A 21090-nucleotide genomic window follows, 5' to 3' on the forward strand; every position below is an offset into this window, starting at 1 on the left:
GCTACGTCCCCACATACACGGGCATTTTTAAAAATGCAGCTTTTTCTATGTGTTTGGGCCATTCATCCACACATAAAGGGCATTTTGGGTCACTAAAAATGGAGATTTTAAAAAACTCCTGCCAGGGTGGAGATTTTCAAAAACTCAGATTTTGCGTTTAGGTGTGGACGGTGAAAACGGAGATTTAGTGACGCAACCCAGGCACAAAACCTCGTTTACTCTTTCCATCACAGGCTTCTAGACTTCTGATTGGCCAACATTTCTACACAGTTAAGATTTGGCATGTTCCTGACAGCGTTTGACTTCGATCTTGACATTTACATGTGAACTGAAATGTTTTTTCAAAACTGCACATGTGGACAGGATTTTTTTTAAAAAGACGAAAACGGAAAATCTCAGTTTTCAAAAACACCCAAAACACACCTAAAACTGGTTATTAAAAATTGTTTTCTTTTTTCTTTCACGGCATGTTTATCATATGCATTTTATCATTTAGGCATGCAGACATGGTCAAGACAAACTGCAGATGTTCAAACTGAGCATCACAATAGGGAAGAAAGGTGATTTAAGTGACTTTGAATATGGTGTGGTTATTATTGTCAGGTTGGCTGGCCTGAACATTTCAGAAACTGCTGATTTACTGGGATTTTCCACACAGTCAGGTCCAGGATTTACAAAGAAAGGCCCCCAAATAAAGAAGATGTCAGCTGATTCCAGAGGTCAGAGGAGAATGGGAAGACTGCATCAACCTGGCAGGAAGGCAACAGTAACTCCAATAATTCCTAACGTAAAAGACCAGACTGGGCTTCACTTCTGTCAGCGATGAAAAAGGAGCTCACCTGTAAAGTACCTGCTCTGCACACCTATATAAAGTGTATACAGTATATTTCAGTAGCAAGTACCCAATAAAATAAATATATCCCTTAGTTTGATCAAAACGAAGCACAGCTGAAAATGACTGAAATATCATTGGTTATGAATGGTGGCCACATTATGTATAAAGCATATGAAATAATTATCTAATTAAAACACTGGATGTAATGTTAAGAGATCACTAATGTCATTACTGTACCAGTCATTCTCATAACTGTGAGGCATTGCATTGTTAAATGAGTTTTTTTAAGTGACTTGAGAGAGCATCAACTGCAGCTGAAAACAGGGATGTTTTCTTTTTCTTCATAAACCTTCACAGCACTTCACAAACTGCCTATATTTCACTGAAGAAATAAAAGAAACAAAATAATGGCCAACAGCCCTCTGTAGACCTTTATCCTCCTCCCATTTTAGCCCCTTTTAAACACAGAAATGACCCACAGAACACTTCGAAGTGCTGTATCAATGCCTGACTGACAGCTCTACCTCCCTCTGGCCAGCCTACACAACACAGACTTACAATGAAGCCAGAGAAACAGAGAACTGTCAATCACAGGAAAGCCATCCATTGGGCAATATATATGATCATCTGCTAGAATCAAGTTCACCAGGGGTGTGGGCAAGTATACATCGACTCACCCACACACACACACACACACACACACACACACACACACACACACACACACACACACGGGTACATACTGTAAATAACTGCACACATTACCCCTAAAATATCATAGACAGGTTCATGCACATGAACTAGCATGCGCACATTCACATGCAAAATGCACATAAGCACGCACACATATCCCTTACAGAGTGCAGAAGTCATCAGGGACCTGTAAAGCATTACCCTCTGTGTGACTCGAGCCACTCCAGAAATAGCCTCTGTAATGTATTCTTACCGCCGCCGTCTCTTTTGCACAATAGTGCCCTTAATAACACACTCCATTTCTGTTGGCATAAATAAGGGCTCCATTTCCATCTTATTTCATGCAAATGAGAGCGACGGCGCCCAAACAGGTAGTGGGAGTACTGTGTGAGTGGAGTGTAGAAGTGTGTAGTCGCTGAGTGTAGTGGCATGATTGGGGACGAGCGAATTCAAATGAGCGTTGGAGAGACCCCACGATGTGCCAACGACTCCCACGCCAGCCTGCCAACGGCGTGACAGACAACGTCACTTAGTCACTTATGGGCCCCGCCGCCTGCACATGGTGCCATTACAGGGGCCAACGCAAAAACCAATATTTATCCAGGCAAATGGTTCTCTCTCTAGAGAGAGATTATTGATGCAGACATGAAAGCTGCGCTCCAGTAGTAGGCGCTGGTGCAGCTCGATAACATGTTATGTCATTTGCTGAGTCCGCGGGGTTTTCAGCATTTGAAGAGCAACGATTGCAAGATACAGCAAGCCGCCACGCTGCTTCACACTATTGATTCTATGTGTGATTCTATATATTCTATGTCTATATTCCATGTGCAAAGGTAAAAAGCCATTACAGTTACATTAACGGCTCATTACGACTCAAATGACTAAAAGTTTGAGAAAAATACAACGTTTTAAAAAGGTAAACCTGCCTATATAAACGCTAACATTTGCATATACCTACCACTACACACTTAAAACTGTGGTGAACCTCTAGTGGTGTTAATTTCCAACATCTCCAAACCAATTTTGTTTGGTGTTAAATGATCACACTTCAGATTAAATACTGTTATTGACTATATCCTTAAAATCTGCCAGTCAGTAGCATAATTCAGTAGCTAATAGTTAACTTATACAACACAGTTGTGCAGTGTTTACAGTAAGAAGAACACTTTTTTCTGTCTGCATGTTCTCTATGTGGTGTAGTTTATTCCCACAATCCCGACACATGTAGGTTAGATTGCCAGGCAGGTCAAAATTTCAGGTGGGTATGGCTGTGTGTGAATGTTCCTCTGTCTCTATACATTAGCGCCCTGATTGGTGCAAACTACATCTTGCCTGGGGTCATGTGGCACAGACTAAGGTCAACTGGCAACATGACAGTGATATAGTACAGATAAAGAAGGAATAAAAAGATGGGTATATACAACACACTCATATCCTGCTTAGTCTTTGTCATTATAGTCATTTGTCATAACTAATGAAAATTGGCTTTTTATTTCCCTTTCAAATAAAGTTAGAAGGCCTAGCCATGGAGCAAAACTGAATAGACTAAACTGAATCCTGTGTATTGGAAAAATAAAGCTAAGTCAGAAATGCCAAAATCTGCAATTCCTCAAACTGCCTCTGGAGACTGGCTCATGTTTACAGCTTTATACAAAAATAAATAAACAATAATAATAAATAAGCTGTTGTGATCCAAATAATACGGTCTGCTGTGTGGTGCAGAACCTCTTATTTAAACAAGGCCACTTGTGGCTCCATTTTGTTGACCAAAATGTAAATCTTGAGGCTTCAAAATGTAGTGCACAACCAGTGGGTAACATCACAGTGGCTGCATCCATCTTTTATATACAGTCTATGGTTAAGACAATTTTATTTGTCAGCTGCTGCAGGTGCATAGTGCAGTGGGAACAGTTTAGAATTTCAAATTGCACAAATGTGCAATTTGTGCAATTTGAAATTTGAATTTCACCTTACGTCAAACTTATGACCAATATTTGTTCTAAAAACAGGGAGTTTTGTTCATGAATAAGGGGGTAAAATCTTAGGGTGAACAAAACTGATCGCTGCCTTACTTGCTTGGACACTGCACCACATATACACTACAGTGCATGACCTAAGATACTGCAACCAAAATCATGTTTTTTCTTCTCTAGTGCCAGCAGCAATGCCAGCGGCAGCAGCTGGTTATTGATGATGCTGATTATTTGTGATAATTCACTCAAACTCCCTTGTGAGTCCAGTTAAAGTCATCCACCGATATTTGCTGCCAATCAGATCGACTCAAGGTTATTTCACAACCCAAAAACTTATGTGACTGTGTGACACATTTGTGATCTCAGAAAATCAAACCAAAACCTTATTTCGTTTTTTTAAGAAGTACAAAAAACAGCCCAAAATGCCAGCGGCATTGCCTATAGCAACAACTGATTCCTAAAGAAGGCTGTGTTGCATCGACTTTTGTTACGTCATACTAAGCTACAGAAGGACTTTGTGGAGGACATACTGATGTGAAGTGCTGTAAACCTTAAATTTCCCATTTTCTAATAGAGTTTCTCTGCATCTTTCTGGCCTTTACTTTCCTGCTTCCCAGTAATAACTCATCAGTCGAGCAGTGTAGGCGGCTTTCTGACAGCTTTTTCCTTGGGCTTTATTTTCGCTGATGAAGTTTGAGTTTCTCTACTTTTTCTATCACAGTCTCTGGAGTTTTAAACACAACCACATTAGAAGACATGCAGACATCACTTCCTGTGCAAAAGAAACACCCATCATCAGATGATTGGTCTCAGTCATTAGAATGTCATATCACCTTAGTGAAATAAGAGAATCAACTGTAAGTGTATATTCTGCTTCATACTTTGTGGAACCAAAGGTGATCGTGATTACATAACCTGTTTTGGAAACTCAGTCCAAAGAAGCAGTTGGTAAAATCAGAGGGCGCAGAAGGTGGAGCTGGAGAGGAGAAAAGGTTTACAAGAGTCGCTGGTGGCCGGATAAAACAGTTCCACACTCGCTTCAAGGAAAGGTTAATGTCTCTTTCTCAATTTCTTCATCGCTCCCTCCCTTGCTTTCCCAGCTGAGGTCTGTGTGACTTACAGCAGGTCCAGACTGCATTAGATTAAATCATAAATTACTCACCCACCCCCCATATCTACATCCCCCCCACCCCACTCCCTATCTCACTCTTTCCCCTTTCCATCCTCTCCCTATCTCAATCTCACTCTCCCTTTATTCTCCTATATTCCATTCCCCATGTATTTCGCCTGCTCCCCCACTATTATTTCTCCCCAGCTCTAATCATTATTTTCTTTTCTTCACCCCTTTCATTTCTCTCACACTCCCTGTACTCTACAATACAAATGCTGTTCTGTTAGAAGGCTGCTACGCTGACTTTTGGACAGTAAGGCATGTGAGTGAATGTTTGCTAGAACCCCTTCTGCAGATTGGTATTTGCTCCCTTTGATCATCTATATTTTATCAAATATCTGATGAGTTTAATTTAATATAACTGGTCGCATCTCCAGTTAAATCTGCTCTCAAACCATATAGAAGCAATATCAACTGGTAGTCATATACTGTGGATATGGCAGCTGGCCGTGGTGTGCTTTATATGTGTTCACAGAGACAGCTAACAAAACAGACTAGGCTATTCTATTCATTTCTTCCTTCTCATCTGTGGTGTTCATGCACGCAGAGAATAACATTGCGTTCTGGTGCCCTTACTTCACCATCTAGGCAGTGCGAGAGAATGGCACAAACTGCATTTCGCACAGTAAAACAAATGTGCAACAATCACTCATTCAATATGTAAGAAGGAGAGGACAGGTGAGGAAGATGAGCAGTTGTTTTGAAAGGTAAGAACTGCTCAGGAAGGGGCATTTGATTACCTGGAAAGTTGTCACTTTATTAGTTACATCTTGGACCTCTTTTTTTCCCTTCAGAACTTCCTTAAATCTTACAGATCTAAGCACCTATCAGAGAGAGGTCTGCACTCACATAATAGTGCCACGCACTTGCTACAGATTTGCCGTCTGCACACTCAAGATGTGACTCTCCCGTTTCTAGCACTTCCTATAGAGGCTGTACTGGACTGAGATCTGGTGACTGTGGAGGCCGTTTGAGTACAGTGAACTCACTGCCATGTTCAAAGATAAACTTTAACGTGATTTGAGCTCTTTGATATGGCCCTTCATCCTGCTGAAAGCAGCCATCAGAAGGTGGTTACACTGTGGTCACAAAGGAATAGAAACAGTCAGCAACAAAAGAAATTCAGGTAGGCTCTAGTTTTTAAACAATGCTCAGGTGGTGCTAACAGACCAAATGTGTGTCAAGAAAATATCCCCCCAACATCAGGTTCTCAAGTTCACCATATTCTTACAATACCATTCAAGCAGAAATAGAGATACATCATGCCAGGCAATGTTTTTCCAATCTTTTATTGTCCAGTTTTAGTGAGCCATGTGAACTGTAGCCTCGGTTTCCTATTCTGAGGGGACAGGAGTGTTACCTGGTGTGATCTTCAGCTTCTGTAACCCATCTGCTTCAAGGTTCAAGATCCTGCTTGTTCAGAGATGTTATTCCATGCAATACGGATGCAACAAGTGGTTATTTGAGTTACTGTTGCCTTCCTATCAGCTCAAAGCAGTCTGGCTATTCTCCTCTTAAGTACTCAACAAGGCATTTTCACCCAGAGAACTGCTGCTCACTGGATAGTTTCTCTTTTTGGACCATTCTCTGTAAACCCTAGACATGGTTTTGTGGGAAAATCTCAGCAGTTTCACGAGTTTCTGAAATAAAGCCCCGGCATCAACAACCATGTCGATGAAAAGTCACTTAAATCACCTTCATTCTTCATTCGGATTCTCAGTTTGAACTTCAGCAGTTTGTCTCTACCTTGTCTGCAGGCCTAAATGCACTGCTTGCTGCCATGTCATTGGCTGATTAGATATTTTGGTCAACTAACAGGGTTTACCTAATAAAGTCTCTTGTCGTTGTATTTGAATTGGTGCACGGTAGACTGTGGCATCCATCGTTTCAGATTATTACAAAGAAAGGTATCGTGAATTTTACCTTAAGCTGGTGATGTTCTTTAGCACTTGTCAAATTCTGACGAGTAAACCTCAGAGCCAGTAGCCAGGTCGTCAAAGAAAGCAAATCTACTGAACTCATAGCATGGGTTAATTTAGCTGATATTTTAAAACTTTGTCCCAGCTGCATGGCCACCTACATCTAAGGTTTCCCCCACCTGCTAAATCCCACTTTAACCCCTCATAATTACTATATCATCACATGCATACTCATCAGTGGAATCACAACTATCTCATATCTATCGTCTGAAATACCACCTGATACATCAACTATAATAGCTGAATTATACTAAAACTGTAGTTTATTTTTTTACTTTTACTTAGTGTTCTTATTTTTTTTTTACAAATAAAATGTTTTAGTTTCAGGTTTCTTCCTTATTTCCTTTGTAGTGCACACAATAACATTACATCGAGTTATGATGACTGAGACCTCTGTAAAGGTCTACACATTGTCTGATATTGTTTATGAACTTAGAGAAATAGACGCATGTTAGGGGCTTAACAGAACTTTTGTGGGATAAGAACATGGTTAAAGGGAAAAAAAAGAAAACAGAACTGCCCCTCCATTCAACCCCCACACATCTTGCGCTGCTGCTCCGCTGGAGAAAAAGAGGAATAAAATAGAGTGACCCTGCCACTAGCAGTTCTCTTTTCCCCCCACTGCTCTCTTCTTCCTCCCCCTTGCCGTGTGAAATCAAATTTCCATGTGGCTCCCGTATCTGTTGCACAGCGAGGTGATTTATCAGGGATGCAAAGAGCATGCAGAAACAATCTTTATTACATCCATTTCCTGCTTGTCAGCCGGGATCATGTTGGCTGTTCATTAAAGGCGCGGCGCAGGTGAGGAGAATGCATCCCGATGCCTTGATAGATTGTCTGCTCCCCTGTGGTGACAGCAGCTGGATGGATTGAACAGTGGGGGGCGAGCGGGGAGGAAAAAAAGAGCTGACTCTGTCGCTCCCCCTGTCAGACACACTTTTACATGGCCGGCCAGTGTCATTTCTACCAAACTGCCCTACAGACACACATGCACAAACAGGCTTATGACACTCTCTGGAGTTAAGCCAGGAGTGTGCCTTAATGCATGAGTGCATGACCACAAGCATACAAGTATTTATGGACAGTGATGCAAAGACACTGAGACACAAATTGTAAAATTGAAGTTTTCCTTATTATAGAGCACAATCTTTGGCCCTCTGTGTTGAAAACATGGGCTGAAGAACAGCTCATCAGGGAGACGTTTACCCTAAAGAAAAAAAAAACAACCTGTAAAAAGACAGTTAATTATACCTTTCAACAGCGTAGTCACAGCTGTTCAAAGCTTAATATATATTAATATATATTAATTTTAAAATAAATATGCTCGCACAGGTAGTTCTGTGTTGCTTGGCAACTGCTTTGTTTAAATACTTTGAGGACTTTGTTGCTTAGTGTTAAGATAATTATCTTGTACACGGCACTGGGTGCATCTGTAATAGCTGGCACACAGTGAATAGGGCAATTATGTTAGGTTCATTTACACTGTAACAAATACATGCAAATACTAAGAAATATGTTGGAAATATGGCAAAAGTACAAACTTGATATGTGATGAATTTACCACATACAGACCTGTTGATCACCAAGTATTATCAATCTCATGTAAAAAGAATACTCGTATAATATTTGTTTAACAGAACCTGTTAAGTCTGGCAGCTAGGAACGGCCCAGTGATGGACTTGGTGGGGTGATGGTGGTTAGGAGGAGAGCTTAACATAGCACTTTTGTAACACACTATCCTACTGCTATAACACATACTGTACAGCACAGGCTTATACTGACAGCAGCGCTCTGAGATATAGTTAACTTTGATCATATTTATTGTAACATTTGTGGCTTTATAGTAGCTAAGTAACTAAAGATAACAATGTTAGCTCATAGCATTAAACTGGATGTTTTTGACTTTTACTATTAAGTCTTTATAGTTCTGAATATTCCTTTTTACATGTATAAAGGTGTCTAAGGAAAGGTTTTAAGGCCCACCAAAACTATGGCAAAAGCCCTATTTATATTTTAGATTATGAAAAATGGTCTACAGCACACAAAATTCAAAGCATATTCAATTGCACAGTTCAGTGACCTACTGTATGTCAGTAGATTGCAGATTGCAGTCAACTGAATTCTGCTTTGTTACCTTTCCCGATCCAAGCACGTGATCTTCGCTACATTGGCCACTGTAGGCCAAACTTATCCACGCATTTATTACATCCAGATTGGACTACTGTAACTCCCTCTACTCGGGCCTCCAACACTCCTCTCTTTGCCGGCTCCAGTTAATTCAAAATGCAGCTGCGCGTCTTTTAACAGGTACGAGAATTCATGAACACATAACTCCAATTTTAGCCAAATTACATTGGCTCCCTGTTAAATATCGTATAGATTTTAAAATTCTTTTGTTCACTTTTAATATTTTGAATAATTTAGCGCCCAGTTATCTTTCTGATTTACTCCATTCATACAATCCCAACAGAGCACTTAGATCGTCCAACCACAGGCTCCTAGCACAACCTAGGACTCGAATGAAGTCGAGAGGCGACCGGGCCTTTGCATCCGTGGCACCCAGACTCTGGAATAACCTCCCAGTTCATATTCGCACTGCCGAGTCTATCCAGTCTTTTAAATGACGTCTTAAAACGTATTTTTTTACTTTGGCTTTTGATTCTGTCTAGTTGGCTGTTTTAGCTTGTTGCGTTGTTACCTATTGTTTGTTGTCCTCTTTTATTGTTTGTTTTAACTGTCTCATGTTTTTATTGACTGTGAAGCACTGTGGTCAACACTGTTGTTTTAATATGTTCTATATAAATAAATTTTGATTTGATTTGATTTGAAACTACTGTGGCCGCCGCTCATCTGTAGTGAGTGTAGGCTGTTAGTCTGCTGTTTGTAAGGTTAATTGTTGAGGATATCCCAAACTTTTCTATCAGTTAGCTGCTGTTTTTGCTGCTGTTAGCTGCTGTTAGCCACATTTAGTGAAAGTTTTTTTGAAGTCTCCAGCCACATAAATAAAAACTGATTATGTGGAACAGCGATGTCCATTTCTACTACTATAGTCAAAAACTAACATCCAGTCCTTTAAGTGACCTCAAAAAGTACTTGTTGTACCTTTGAGTAATATATAACATGAACAGACAGCAATTCAATAGTACTCACACTGTGTGACTTTACAATGTCAATCAGACACAAAACACAGCCCTGCCTCTTAGAATGGCTACGTAAGCCTTCATAATCAGCCATAAAATCTTTTATCACACCTCCTACATCACCTGATAAATACATACAGAATGACAACATAATTAAAGCTCTGCATCTATATGAAGCTTGCATTAACTCCTCGGGGTACAATTTTTTGCGGTGGAACTATAAATTTCTACCTTTATCTTACAGCAGTTTCTTCTGAAAACATGAAAAAGAAGAAGAAATCACACAATGTCTCCATCCGCTCCAGAGGGCAGTTATGCTCAAATTAATGTTTACAGAAGAAGAAAGTATACTCAAAAGGTTTTCTTTTCTTTCTATGCTCTTCACACATCAATGTGGCAAGAAACAGTCCTATATTCAGTCTTCTTTTTCTAAATTCTCGTTGTTTTCTTTCTTCCCCCATTCATTCATTCATTGCTCTATCTCCATCTCCTAGTCTAACTTGTGTCCTGTGTCTCCTTGTGTACCAATGACATGTAATGACAATGGCGTAAGCACCGATCGATAGGAGTCTGCTTTTGGACTCCTTGGCCACGGGGGACAGAGGCCAGCGTTGATAGCTGGATGACAGGGACATTGTAGTAGAGTGGCGGGACAAGGTGGGTGAGGGGTGGATGTAATTTCTCTGATGAATCTTCATCCTTATCCCACTCACCGGTCATAATGCGTTGATGACAGGCTAATGAGCGCTGCTTATGTTGAAGTGCACACTCTGTGACAGCTGTCTTTTATTCCTGCTATAAAAGTGTCCAAGAGCCTCATTTCTCAAACTATAAAGCCCTGTTTATGTGAACTTTGAGGACATGTCCATACAAACCAGATAGCTAGTGTTTACCAGAGATGTATACTTACACCTTTAGTCTATAAAAAAGGAAAAATATCGCACCTATTTTACACTGTTGTGCATGTACAACCTGTATGTTTATGTACATATGGTCAACTCATCCATCTGAAGTTTCCAGTAGCTTTAATGTAGAGTACTGTTGTAGACACATGTAGTAAGGAAGTGATAAACATGAACAACATGGCAAACAACGGGTCTAAAATGTTGATCTCTGTAGAATGAAAAGTTGTCTCATGCTGATGTTAAACTGCTCACAGTATGGTAGTTTGATAGTTGTTTTTTTAAGATCCGTTGTATAATATCAAAACTTTCAAAACAGTTTTGGGTTTTTTTGTTTTAAAACCAGAGAAAACAAACTGTTTTATCCAATCTCTTCAGAACTTGTTTGGGGACAAAAATAACTACATTAAATGTTGATGAGAAAATGACTCTTCTTCTCATATGATTTATTAGGTTGGGAAATATTTTTCTAATGAGTTTATGATATTGATTGCTATTTTCAACTCTTCTTCAATAAAGCATCATATTCCTGCTGTGAATGGTGGTCTCATTTAGAGTCAAATAAGCATTAAGTCATAGTAGGATTTAGAATTTGACTACCTTTTGATTGGCATATCACTACTGCATGGTATCCAGCACCACTGTACCTAAAGTAACTGGGATTGGTGTTAAACATGTGGCACAGTTTTCCAACAAAATTTTCCCAGAGCAAGTGATTTTCAACATAGCATTTCTAAAAATATTAGTTTTCTTTAGAAAGCATGAATTCTTTCTATTTGCACGAAAGAACAGAATTATTTCAGCAAAAAAATAAATAAAAAAAAACAACTACCACAGTCAGTGTTATTAGCCCCTCGAGAAACGGACCTTTTTGTTGAGCTCTGACACAAACCACTGCTGTGCAATGATGTTCTTTTACTCTGTTATACTCAAAGCTTGTGAAATCAAGTTAAAACTGAGGGATATCTTCCAATTTATACACAGAATAAAAATGCCGAAAACAGAAGACATTCGTTTAGAGGAAAAGAATTCTTGATGCTCACAAAGCAGGAGGAGGATATAAAAAGTTATCAGAGCATTTCCAAGTGTCAAGAACTGGAGTGAGATGTATCATCAAGAAATTCAGAAAAAGCCACACAGTACGGAAGCAAAATACTTCAAAGACTCTGTAAAGCAAACTAGTGAGAGATGTGTCTAAAGACCCCAGAATAACAGCCAAGACTGAAGTACGCTAAGGGCAACCTGGAGAAGGATTATGCTTACTGGAAGTGCGTCCTTTGGTCGGATGAGACAAAACTAGTGCTCTTTGGACACAAACCAGACATGTTGCTTTTATTTGGAGAAAGAAGGAAGAGACACACAACTCAAAGAACATTGTTCACAGTGAAACATGGTGGTGGGTGTATTATGCTGTAGGGATGCTCCTGGAACTGGGAATCTCATCAGGGTGGAAGGAACCACCAACAAGGATGCATGAAGATTTGAAAAGAAAACTGAGTCTGGATGGTCGCTTTGTCTTCCAACATGACAAATGTTTGAAGACTTAACATATGTCACTTCTGGTAAAGAACTACCTCCAGAGGACCAAGTGAAAATTATTGACTGACCTCCTCAAACCCCTGACTTGAATCCCAATGAAAATCTGTTAGTTGAACTGAAGATCAAAGTTTATGACAGAAGACCATTCAAATCTGAAAGAAGGGTTTTCAAAGAAAAATAAACTTAGGATGTTTGGAAAAGTGTGTAAAGAATTCCTTGCTCTGTCTAACAGCACTTGGGAAATATACATATATATATATATTTTTTTAAGTTTCATAGGGGGAGCTAATAGTTCTCTCCTCATCTGTAAGTAGTATTTGATTCAAGGCTGTTTAACTAATTCCACCATGAATAACGGATGCTTCTTGCTAACCACGTGAGGCAGTGTAAGCATTAGCTGATGAGCACAACCTCTCTTCTCAGCATCAGTTAAGTACTTTGAAATTAATAATAGGTAAATGTTACATAGGTTCACAATCCTGCATTGTACAATACAGTCACAACCTTGTAGGTCACTTTGCATCTTCACAGATTCAATGTGTTGCACTCAAAGGTGTGCATACACAAAGTTGAGAAATAAGGGTCTTTATTATTTTATAGCTTTTCAACGATCACCCACTGTTCATGAAGCTATAAAAGCAAGTTGATGAAACTATAACTAATGCTGCCATGCACAGAGAACAGTAAAGGGTATAGTCCATGCAAACAAAGGGAAGCATATGAATGAAGGTGGCACTATGAATGTGATTCAACAGTTTTAGAAAACAAGTCTCAGATTGCCAATTACATCTAAAACAGAAGGACTGAACTGAAGGATGGCTATGGAGGAGGAGCACAGTGGAGGAGGGGGTGGTAGGGTGCTTTCACTCAAAGAAAATAATTTATTTCATTGTGATATTAAAATCAATGACATCGATTGAAAGGTGGCTAAAGGTGAGCGTGTACATGATCCTTTAGCTGTGAGAGGCAAAATGTCCAAAAGGGAGGGAAAGAAAGAGAGATGAGGAAAAGGAGGAGTAGAAGAAGAAGAAGAAAAAAAGGTGGCCAAAGGAAAAAGTCACCTCCTAGTTAACAAAGAGGGGAAAGGGAAGAGGAAAAGAGGAAAAAAGAAAGAAGGAAGAGAGAGAGAGGGTGGGAGGGAGAAAGGAAAAGGAGCGGGGCTCTTGCCCAGTGGAATCAATACAGAGAGGTGGAGCAGAGTACAATAGCCTCAGAGGAGAGGAGATTCAGTGGTGCAGGTCTAATACTCTCTGTCTCACACACACACACACACACACACACACACACACACACACACACACACACACACACACACACACACACACACACACACACACACACACACTCGCCCCACTCTGAATCCTTTTTGCTCTTGCTTTCTCTTGACATTTCCCTCTATATCCTTCCTCTATTTAATTTCTTTCTCCTTCTCTCTCGCTTTCTTGCTCATTCTGTAGCCACCCTCCACCTCGTGCCACCCATACCCAAACATACACACACAGATACAGTCTGTATGCAGAAGGATGCAGAAGAGAGAGAAGGCCTTCTATCCAAAGAGGCTAACCACAACACAAGCTTTTTTTCTCCTGAAACCAGACACTGAAGTCAAAAACTGACACTCCTGCATGCATGCATGCATGCATACCAGCGAATCAACACACACAGATATATTGTTTCTTAAAACCCAGTCACTTTCACACACAGAGGGCAGAGTCAGAGGCACTTGAATGCAAAAAAGAAGAAGAAAAAAAAAAGGTGAAGACTTCAACACACACATACAAAACAGCACACACAACTACTCCAGCTCTATCAGCACTTGAGACTAGTGAGGCTTCAATTAGTTCTTGATGAATGAGCCCATAAGATGCCGCTCTCTCATTTCCCTTGTTGCCAGATATCCAAGCAATCAGAGAGAAATGAATTCTCATTGTGGCATGACTGAGACGAAGATGACGGTGGTAGGGCGGTGGTAGTGGTGGTAGCGGCTTGGGGGAGGAGGGCACTAACATAAATCATTCACCCTCTCCGCTCAGAGCCAGAGCTGAGCTTTGTCACACCAAACCTGACAAGCTTTTGCCGATTTAACATCTTTTGTTTTTTTGTTTTTTTTAGTGCACACTGCACACATCTTGTCGAAGTATTGCACAGAATTGTTGCATTATGCAAGTTTCTAATTGAAATATATTTTTTCAAAAATGTAAGTTTGTTTCTGGTATAATTGTGTAAAGCAAAGGCAATGCATACTCAACTGAGATAAAAGCGTTAAGAGGGTAAATACTGCAAAAGAAAAAGTGCCTTAGATTTTAGATGTTGACTGCCAGCAAATGCAGATTTTATATATTTTATTTATAACGTGTGTGAACATGTTTGTTGCAGTAAAGTTAGACTCACCATCATCAATGATGCTGACCACGACTCCATGTCCAGTAACGTTGTTCCTCCAAACCGGCATCAAATTCAGGTCAGTCGCATCAGTGTACTCACCCTGTGCAAACTATACACACACAGACACATATATACACAATATTATTAAAATGTTAGCATCACAAAAAAAGTATAATTTCCTTTTTTCTACTTTTTTCCAAGTCTACTTGGTGGCACGCTGATATCCTCACAGAGCCTTGGTCAGTATATTTACTAGCGGACACAGTAAATATACTGTAACAATGGCATAAATCAGATATCAACTGCTTTCTGTTTTTGTTCACTGCAAAAAACAGTCAGTGTGCAATAGGCTCTTAACACTGCAGGTAAAAAAAATAATAGAGACAGTGTTAGATTCTTGTCCACTGCAATCCACTGTGCCGCGGCACATAGGTGTGCCTTGAGAAATGGTCAGGTGTGCCGTGGATGATGATCTGGTTTCACCTGGTTAGTACTCTAAGCGATCGGCGTGAGTAACGTGCAGAACAATTACATTCTCTTCCACTAGAGGGCAGTACAACTACCTGCTCTAATTAAATGGGTTGCCAACTGCCATTAAAAACAGAAGAAGACGAAGAAGAAATTACAGAATAGTCATGCTGTGAGACAATGCAGCACGTAATAGCAACAGATAAATATTTGAAAAGAAAAAGTAGTCAATCTGACCTGGGTCCTGGAGAAAATTCCCACCCAGGTGAAGGCCCTAGCATGAGAAGTGGTCAGAAGAAAGCACAAAAGGTATAATGGGGAGAAACCGAGCCAATTCTACTATACCTGATGTGCAGGGAAAAATTATCAATATGCTTTTTGTGAGTTTTTTGTTTGGTGGTGTGCCGTGTGATTTTTCTAATGTGAAATATGTTCCGTGGCTCCGAAAGGTTGGGAAACACTGGTCCTACTGGATGGATGAATGGTCAAAACTTCACTGTGCATTATTATTATTACTGTACTGTATATGAATATATTACCCTCTGAATTTTTGCTACATGTGCATTAATGGAAATGTTTACTTCAGTCGCTGGGTTATGTTAACTTGTGAGGAAACATGTGCACATCCAGTGATACTTTCAGAAACCATATGTACGTTCAAAGTGCCTATAAGAAGCCCGGGGAGTTCATGGACGAGTCACATAGACAGGTCTTTCATCCTTTCACTTCAAACCACACAATCCACCCACACGCACACAAATCCACACACTGCTGTGCAGAAATCCCACCAACGTGAGGCACGAGAACCATCTTGGCAGCTCCCATGAGTCCTAATGGCCCCACACACTACACAGACACATTCCCTTGATAGCTTTAAGTGAAGCTTCAGTCTTGCATCTTCATGCAAACACATTCTCACAGGAGCACAAACCATAAAGGTAGTGCCAAAAGGTAGCGCGCAAGCTGTCTCACCAAAAATGTCAGCAGCTTCCCAAACATCCCCTGCCCACACACACAAAGCCAATCTGATATTCAAAGTGAGTTTTTCAAGAGGCTTCAACTCGGTTGTTGTTATCATGATGAAGAGAGAGAGGGAGAGAATGAGGGGGAGAAGAACACACAATGGAAAAAATGGTTACGAGGTGGTGGCAGTGGGTGGTGGTAGTTGTGGTAGGCAGGACTTGTTTGTGTGTGTCTGTGTGTTTGTGTGTGTGTGTGTGCTTTCATATGTGTGTGTTTTGGGGGCTGCATCTGGGGAGCAGCAATGCTTTGTTGTTGTTGTGTGAATAAAGCTGATGAATGGAGGCAGCTAGCAGGCTAACGTCCACCATAGCACGAGGACCGGCCCAGGGGAAAACGCACACACAACCAAAGGTACACCAAAATAAACTCACACACACACCTTTGTGAACTTGGATATAAGCCCACAGAGAGGCATTTTGAACACTGATTCACCCCACGCAGTCGTAGAGTGATCACCAACAACATACACACACACACACACACGCGCAGAATCATGATCATTCTCTGAAGCACTGAAATATACTAATCATGTGTTTCTCTAGTAAATGAACATTCTGGCACACACAAGCACAAATGCACACATGATCAAAGACATATACCCTTGGAGTTTTGGAAAGTTCATGCAACAAGAGAAAACAACAGTGGCCCTTTTTCTATGCAGAAGACACACATGTAAACAGAGTGATAACATAACAATCTCTGGCTTCCCTGCCTTTATCGCAGCTGCCCCTCAGTGAAAACATACACACACTATCTCTCATATAAACACACAGTAGGCACGCTCAAGATGCTGCGTGTATTTCAGAGGCTTTGAATGAGCTCCTCAGGAGGGGCTTGACTCAGTCTAACAAAAAGGGTACAATAGGCTCCACTTGCCTTGTGTGTGTACAGGTGGGTATAGCCCATCAGGTACAGCTTTTAGCGAACATACATGCCCGACTAGCACACACACACACACACAAACATATATTTGTCTGGTCCTGGCAGGCTACCAACCCTGAGCAGATTACTGACCCTCAATCAATATCTACGTCCACCAGAGGCTGATTAAACACAACAGAACGAAAGCAGGAGAGCAGGGCTACTGAGCAGGAGAGAGAGGGAGGGCCAGACAGAGAGAGCAATGTCCTCAACGTTAAAGACGCCTTTCATTTTTCTTGATTAATGAGTGATTGATAATTATGTTCTATTTCTCAGTTCATGCAATCATTCCATAAAGTTAACGTTAATCCGCTTAGTGTCATACTGCATGCTCCAGCACATGAATCATACTGCGCTGCATAAACAATCTTGTCAATAACCTTCTTAAATCGAGAGAGGTGACTATGTGCAACAAAATCGTGCTTATAAGAAAAGAAACCGTCAGATTTTTTTTCCCCTCACTAGTGCTTCATATGCCCCCATCATCTCTCCTGACTTCCTCTGTTTCTGTCTTCACCTCCCTCCACCCCCATCCTGACTTTCACCCCTTCATCTTGCCCTGAGAGCTGAGGTGTCAATCATTCTGTTGCCGGTTGCTCTGGTGAATCTCTGACCCCGCCCCTCCTCCTCCTCGCGCTGCCAGATTACGCCCTCGTATGTCAGTCAAGAACGTCTGCCCTGACGATTGGACGAGCCCTGGTTGCCCTGTATTAGTAATAAACCAGACACTAATACAGGCTGTTGAATTGTTGACTACACTTTGGTAAGAGTAAAAGAATTATTAAGACCTATCAAGGAATTTATAAAGCATAAGTTACATAATGTAACCAGTTGTGTAAATGCAAACATAATCTAAAGAAAAAAAACAGGGACAGGGTTTCTCAATAAGCAGCTTTCCTATTCAGCTGTTTACTGAGCTTTAATATACTTTTTGGTATCAACCGAATGTGTCAGGAAAGGTACTCAAGGCTGTTAAGCGCATACGTTTCTGAAATAAACTGAAACTTGTGTGCTTAAACACATTTTTAAAAAAATTAATAACAGCTTACGAAGAGTCATAGACATAACTGTGACAATATAATGACCAGTGTTGGTTTTTTCCCCTCAGAAAAGATTCATTCAACAAACATTTCTAAAGACAGTTCCAGAACTTTGTGTCTTAAAGTTACAGTGTCTAAAATGTTCAATGCTAGATGTCAGTAGACTGCAGATATCAATTAACTGAGGCTTTCTCGCCCCTCCCAATTCAAGTACATAAGTCTAGCTACTTTGGCTGCTGTAGGAAAAACATGTTTTAGTCAGGTCAGAAAGATCAAAAATATGAAATTTAGACTGTACCCCCATAACAACCATGGCCAGCCGGCGTGTTTCTGCTATGTTTGAACCAGATTCGCTCTGGAGTTTTTCCCCATGTGTTAAAGTCCACTGTTTACCTCAGCTGTCAATGCCGGGCGAGAAACCTCCACCTTTATTTACTCCAGGAGTGGGGGAACTCCAGGCCTCAAGGGCCGGTGTAATGCAGGTTTTAGACGTGTCCTTGATCCAACACAGCTGATTTAAATGGCTAAATGACATCCTCAACATGTCTTGAAGTTCTCCAGAGGTCTGGTAACAAACTAATCATGTGATTCAGGTGTGTTGACCCAAGGTGAGATTTAAAACCTGCAGGACACCGGCCCTCAGGGCCTGGAGTTCCCCACCCCTGATTTACTTTGTAAGGGGCTGTAAAACGTTGTGGACGGACTCTAATATACAGCTCACTGAGTCAGAGAAGCTCACTTCTAAATGATGACAGCCATACTGAGGTGCGTTATTGAACATATGCTGAGCAGTCGGCAAGCGCTACTGTTTTTCGCGCTGTTAGCTACTCTTAGCCTCTTAGCCTACTGTTAACACAAGAAATATTGTTGGACTCTGACACTTAGCAAATTAGCTCTCATACTATGTAAGAATGTAATCAAATCAGCAGGAATGTGGGATTCTCTTGAACCTTAACATTAGCTGGTTTAATGTGAGCTTATAAACAGCTGTTGTTGTTGTTTAGCCGGCTCTTGTCTGGTGTACAGAGACAGGAAGGTCATCTAATGTAGCTGACAATAACTAACTGCAACAATATTGGGAATAAATAAGTATATTTATGCACATTACAGTTTCGGAGACGAGGCTTGAGATAAGGAGGAAGAGGATGATATCATGCAAACTCTAAAATTAACTTGAAATTCTGATTGAGATGCTAATCTGTGAATTTTGACTACTTGAAATATTTTATAATAAAAGGCTATAGATGCAGCTATTAAATAATTTGTACGTTATTAAAAAATAAGATATTTTATCAAAAAATATGCCTTTTTATACCCAAGCATCCTGTCACTTTGCTCCTTTTGGTCTTCTCAAACATAGTGTACAAGTATCGTCCAAACAGGATGAACAAGACTCTGCAGAATGGATGAGCATGTCTTGTTGTTGCAGCCCAGTTGTGTGTCAGTGTTGCTCCGAGCCTCATCAATCCCTGACATCTGTCTCAGTTCAACATGGACAACCCCCTTCACCTCCTCTCTCGCTCGCTCTTTCCTCCTCCACAATCCCCCCCATCTCTCTATCGTCCGTCTCACTCTCCAGTCACACATGAAAGCCTGCCTGACTTATGCCTGTCAGAGGAACATCCTTCAACATGAAGATGAGAAAAGTCGGGGTGGGGCTTCCAGATAAGACCAATGAACACATACAAACACACACTACTACACATACACTTACACATAAATACACCCACCAGTTCCCACTGCATGGGCCAGAGAGGGTCATTGAAGGTGAGGGACTGGTCACTCTTATTCTCTTCGGGCTGCTTGTCAGTTTCAGACTCTTTCCTGTGGGGACCTGCAAGCACACACAAATATCATGTATAAACGTGTGCATGTAGTCTTTCTTTCCTTGTCCTGAACTCTGACTTCAGGACATCCCTGGTTCCCAACCAATGGCGCAAGGCCTCCCAGATCTCCTTTTTCTCCGCTGAGGTGGAATTCTACTGGCAGATTACCATATCATTAGCATATTATTAGCATCTCATTGCTGCAGAACAGCTTGGCTCGCTGTCTGCAGAAGAGCCATCAGCCCATCAAGGCCTGCACCTTTCCTTCCCTACATTTAATGTTACACCGACTGCCACTCGTTTTCACCCATGCACAACCCTCTCTCTCAGTGCTCTCTACTATCTTCTCGCTATCAGTTTGTTTGATAATTTCTTGAACTGCCAAATTAATTGATATCACACTAGCCTTTTCTGGAAGTGACTGTAATGAAACATCCCACACAAGTATAAATATATCTCAAGTATTAGGATTAATAGGAGATCATTTGGTTCCAAACCAATTTAAATTTTCTTGCACGACTCTCTCCAGTGTAGCATTGCTATGAAACAAATAATAATTACAGTTGCTTTACCTTAATAGACTCTGATTAGGAATTGTGTTTTACCGCATGTAAAACACAAATTTAAAATCTGCCTCTGGACACATGACCCAGTATGCAGAGTGTTGTCAGTAAAGCTAACTTATAACAGTAGAGAACCACAAGTATAGTATTGTTAGAGAGATTCTTCCAAGTCTTTCAGTTAAAAAAATACTTTTTTTCATATAAAGTAATGTGAATGTAGTTGAATACCACAATTAAAGACAATTAACAATACGCTAATGTATATCTGGACCTTTGGGAGACGAATGTGTCCCATTCTCGTTGTTCAAGAGTCCTGGGTCTCCTTTGTCATATTTATCATTTCATTGTGCATCAAATGTGTTCAACTGATGAAAGATCTGGACTGCAGACAGGCCAATTCAGTACCCGGACTCTTCTAATATGAAGCCATACAATAGATGCATGATTTAGTTGAGCATTTCTGGTTGAAATATATGCGGCATTCCATAAAAAGATGTTTGTATGGGACTCTATGTCACTTAAAATCTGTATATATATTTCAGTGCTGATGCTTCCTTTCCAGATGTGCAAGCTGCCTTTTCCATAGGCAATAAAGTACCCCCATGCCACCAGAGATGCTGGCTTTTCAACTG

At 40.6% G+C, this 21090-nt stretch overlaps 1 protein-coding gene across 4 annotated transcripts in view; it reads right to left on the reverse strand.

Moving 5' to 3' along the window:
- Positions 1-21090, reverse strand: part of LOC113031917 (PC3-like endoprotease variant B) — a 213781-nt gene that overhangs the window by 148088 nt on the left and 44603 nt on the right. For 3 of the 4 annotated variants that reach the window (XM_026184447.1, XM_026184448.1, XM_026184449.1), the window contains exons 5-6: positions 19800-19903; positions 14624-14726 (exon numbers count right to left, since the gene is read on the reverse strand). In XM_026184447.1, coding sequence (XP_026040232.1) covers positions 14624-14726; positions 19800-19903 — 207 coding nt within the window. Of the gene's footprint in view, positions 1-14623; positions 14727-19783; positions 19904-21090 lie in introns of all 4 variants that reach the window. The other variant, XM_026184450.1, reaches the window with a different exon arrangement.

Source organism: Astatotilapia calliptera, chromosome 11 (assembly GCF_900246225.1).
Source record: "Astatotilapia calliptera chromosome 11, fAstCal1.2, whole genome shotgun sequence".
Lineage (NCBI taxonomy): Eukaryota > Metazoa > Chordata > Actinopteri > Cichliformes > Cichlidae > Astatotilapia > Astatotilapia calliptera.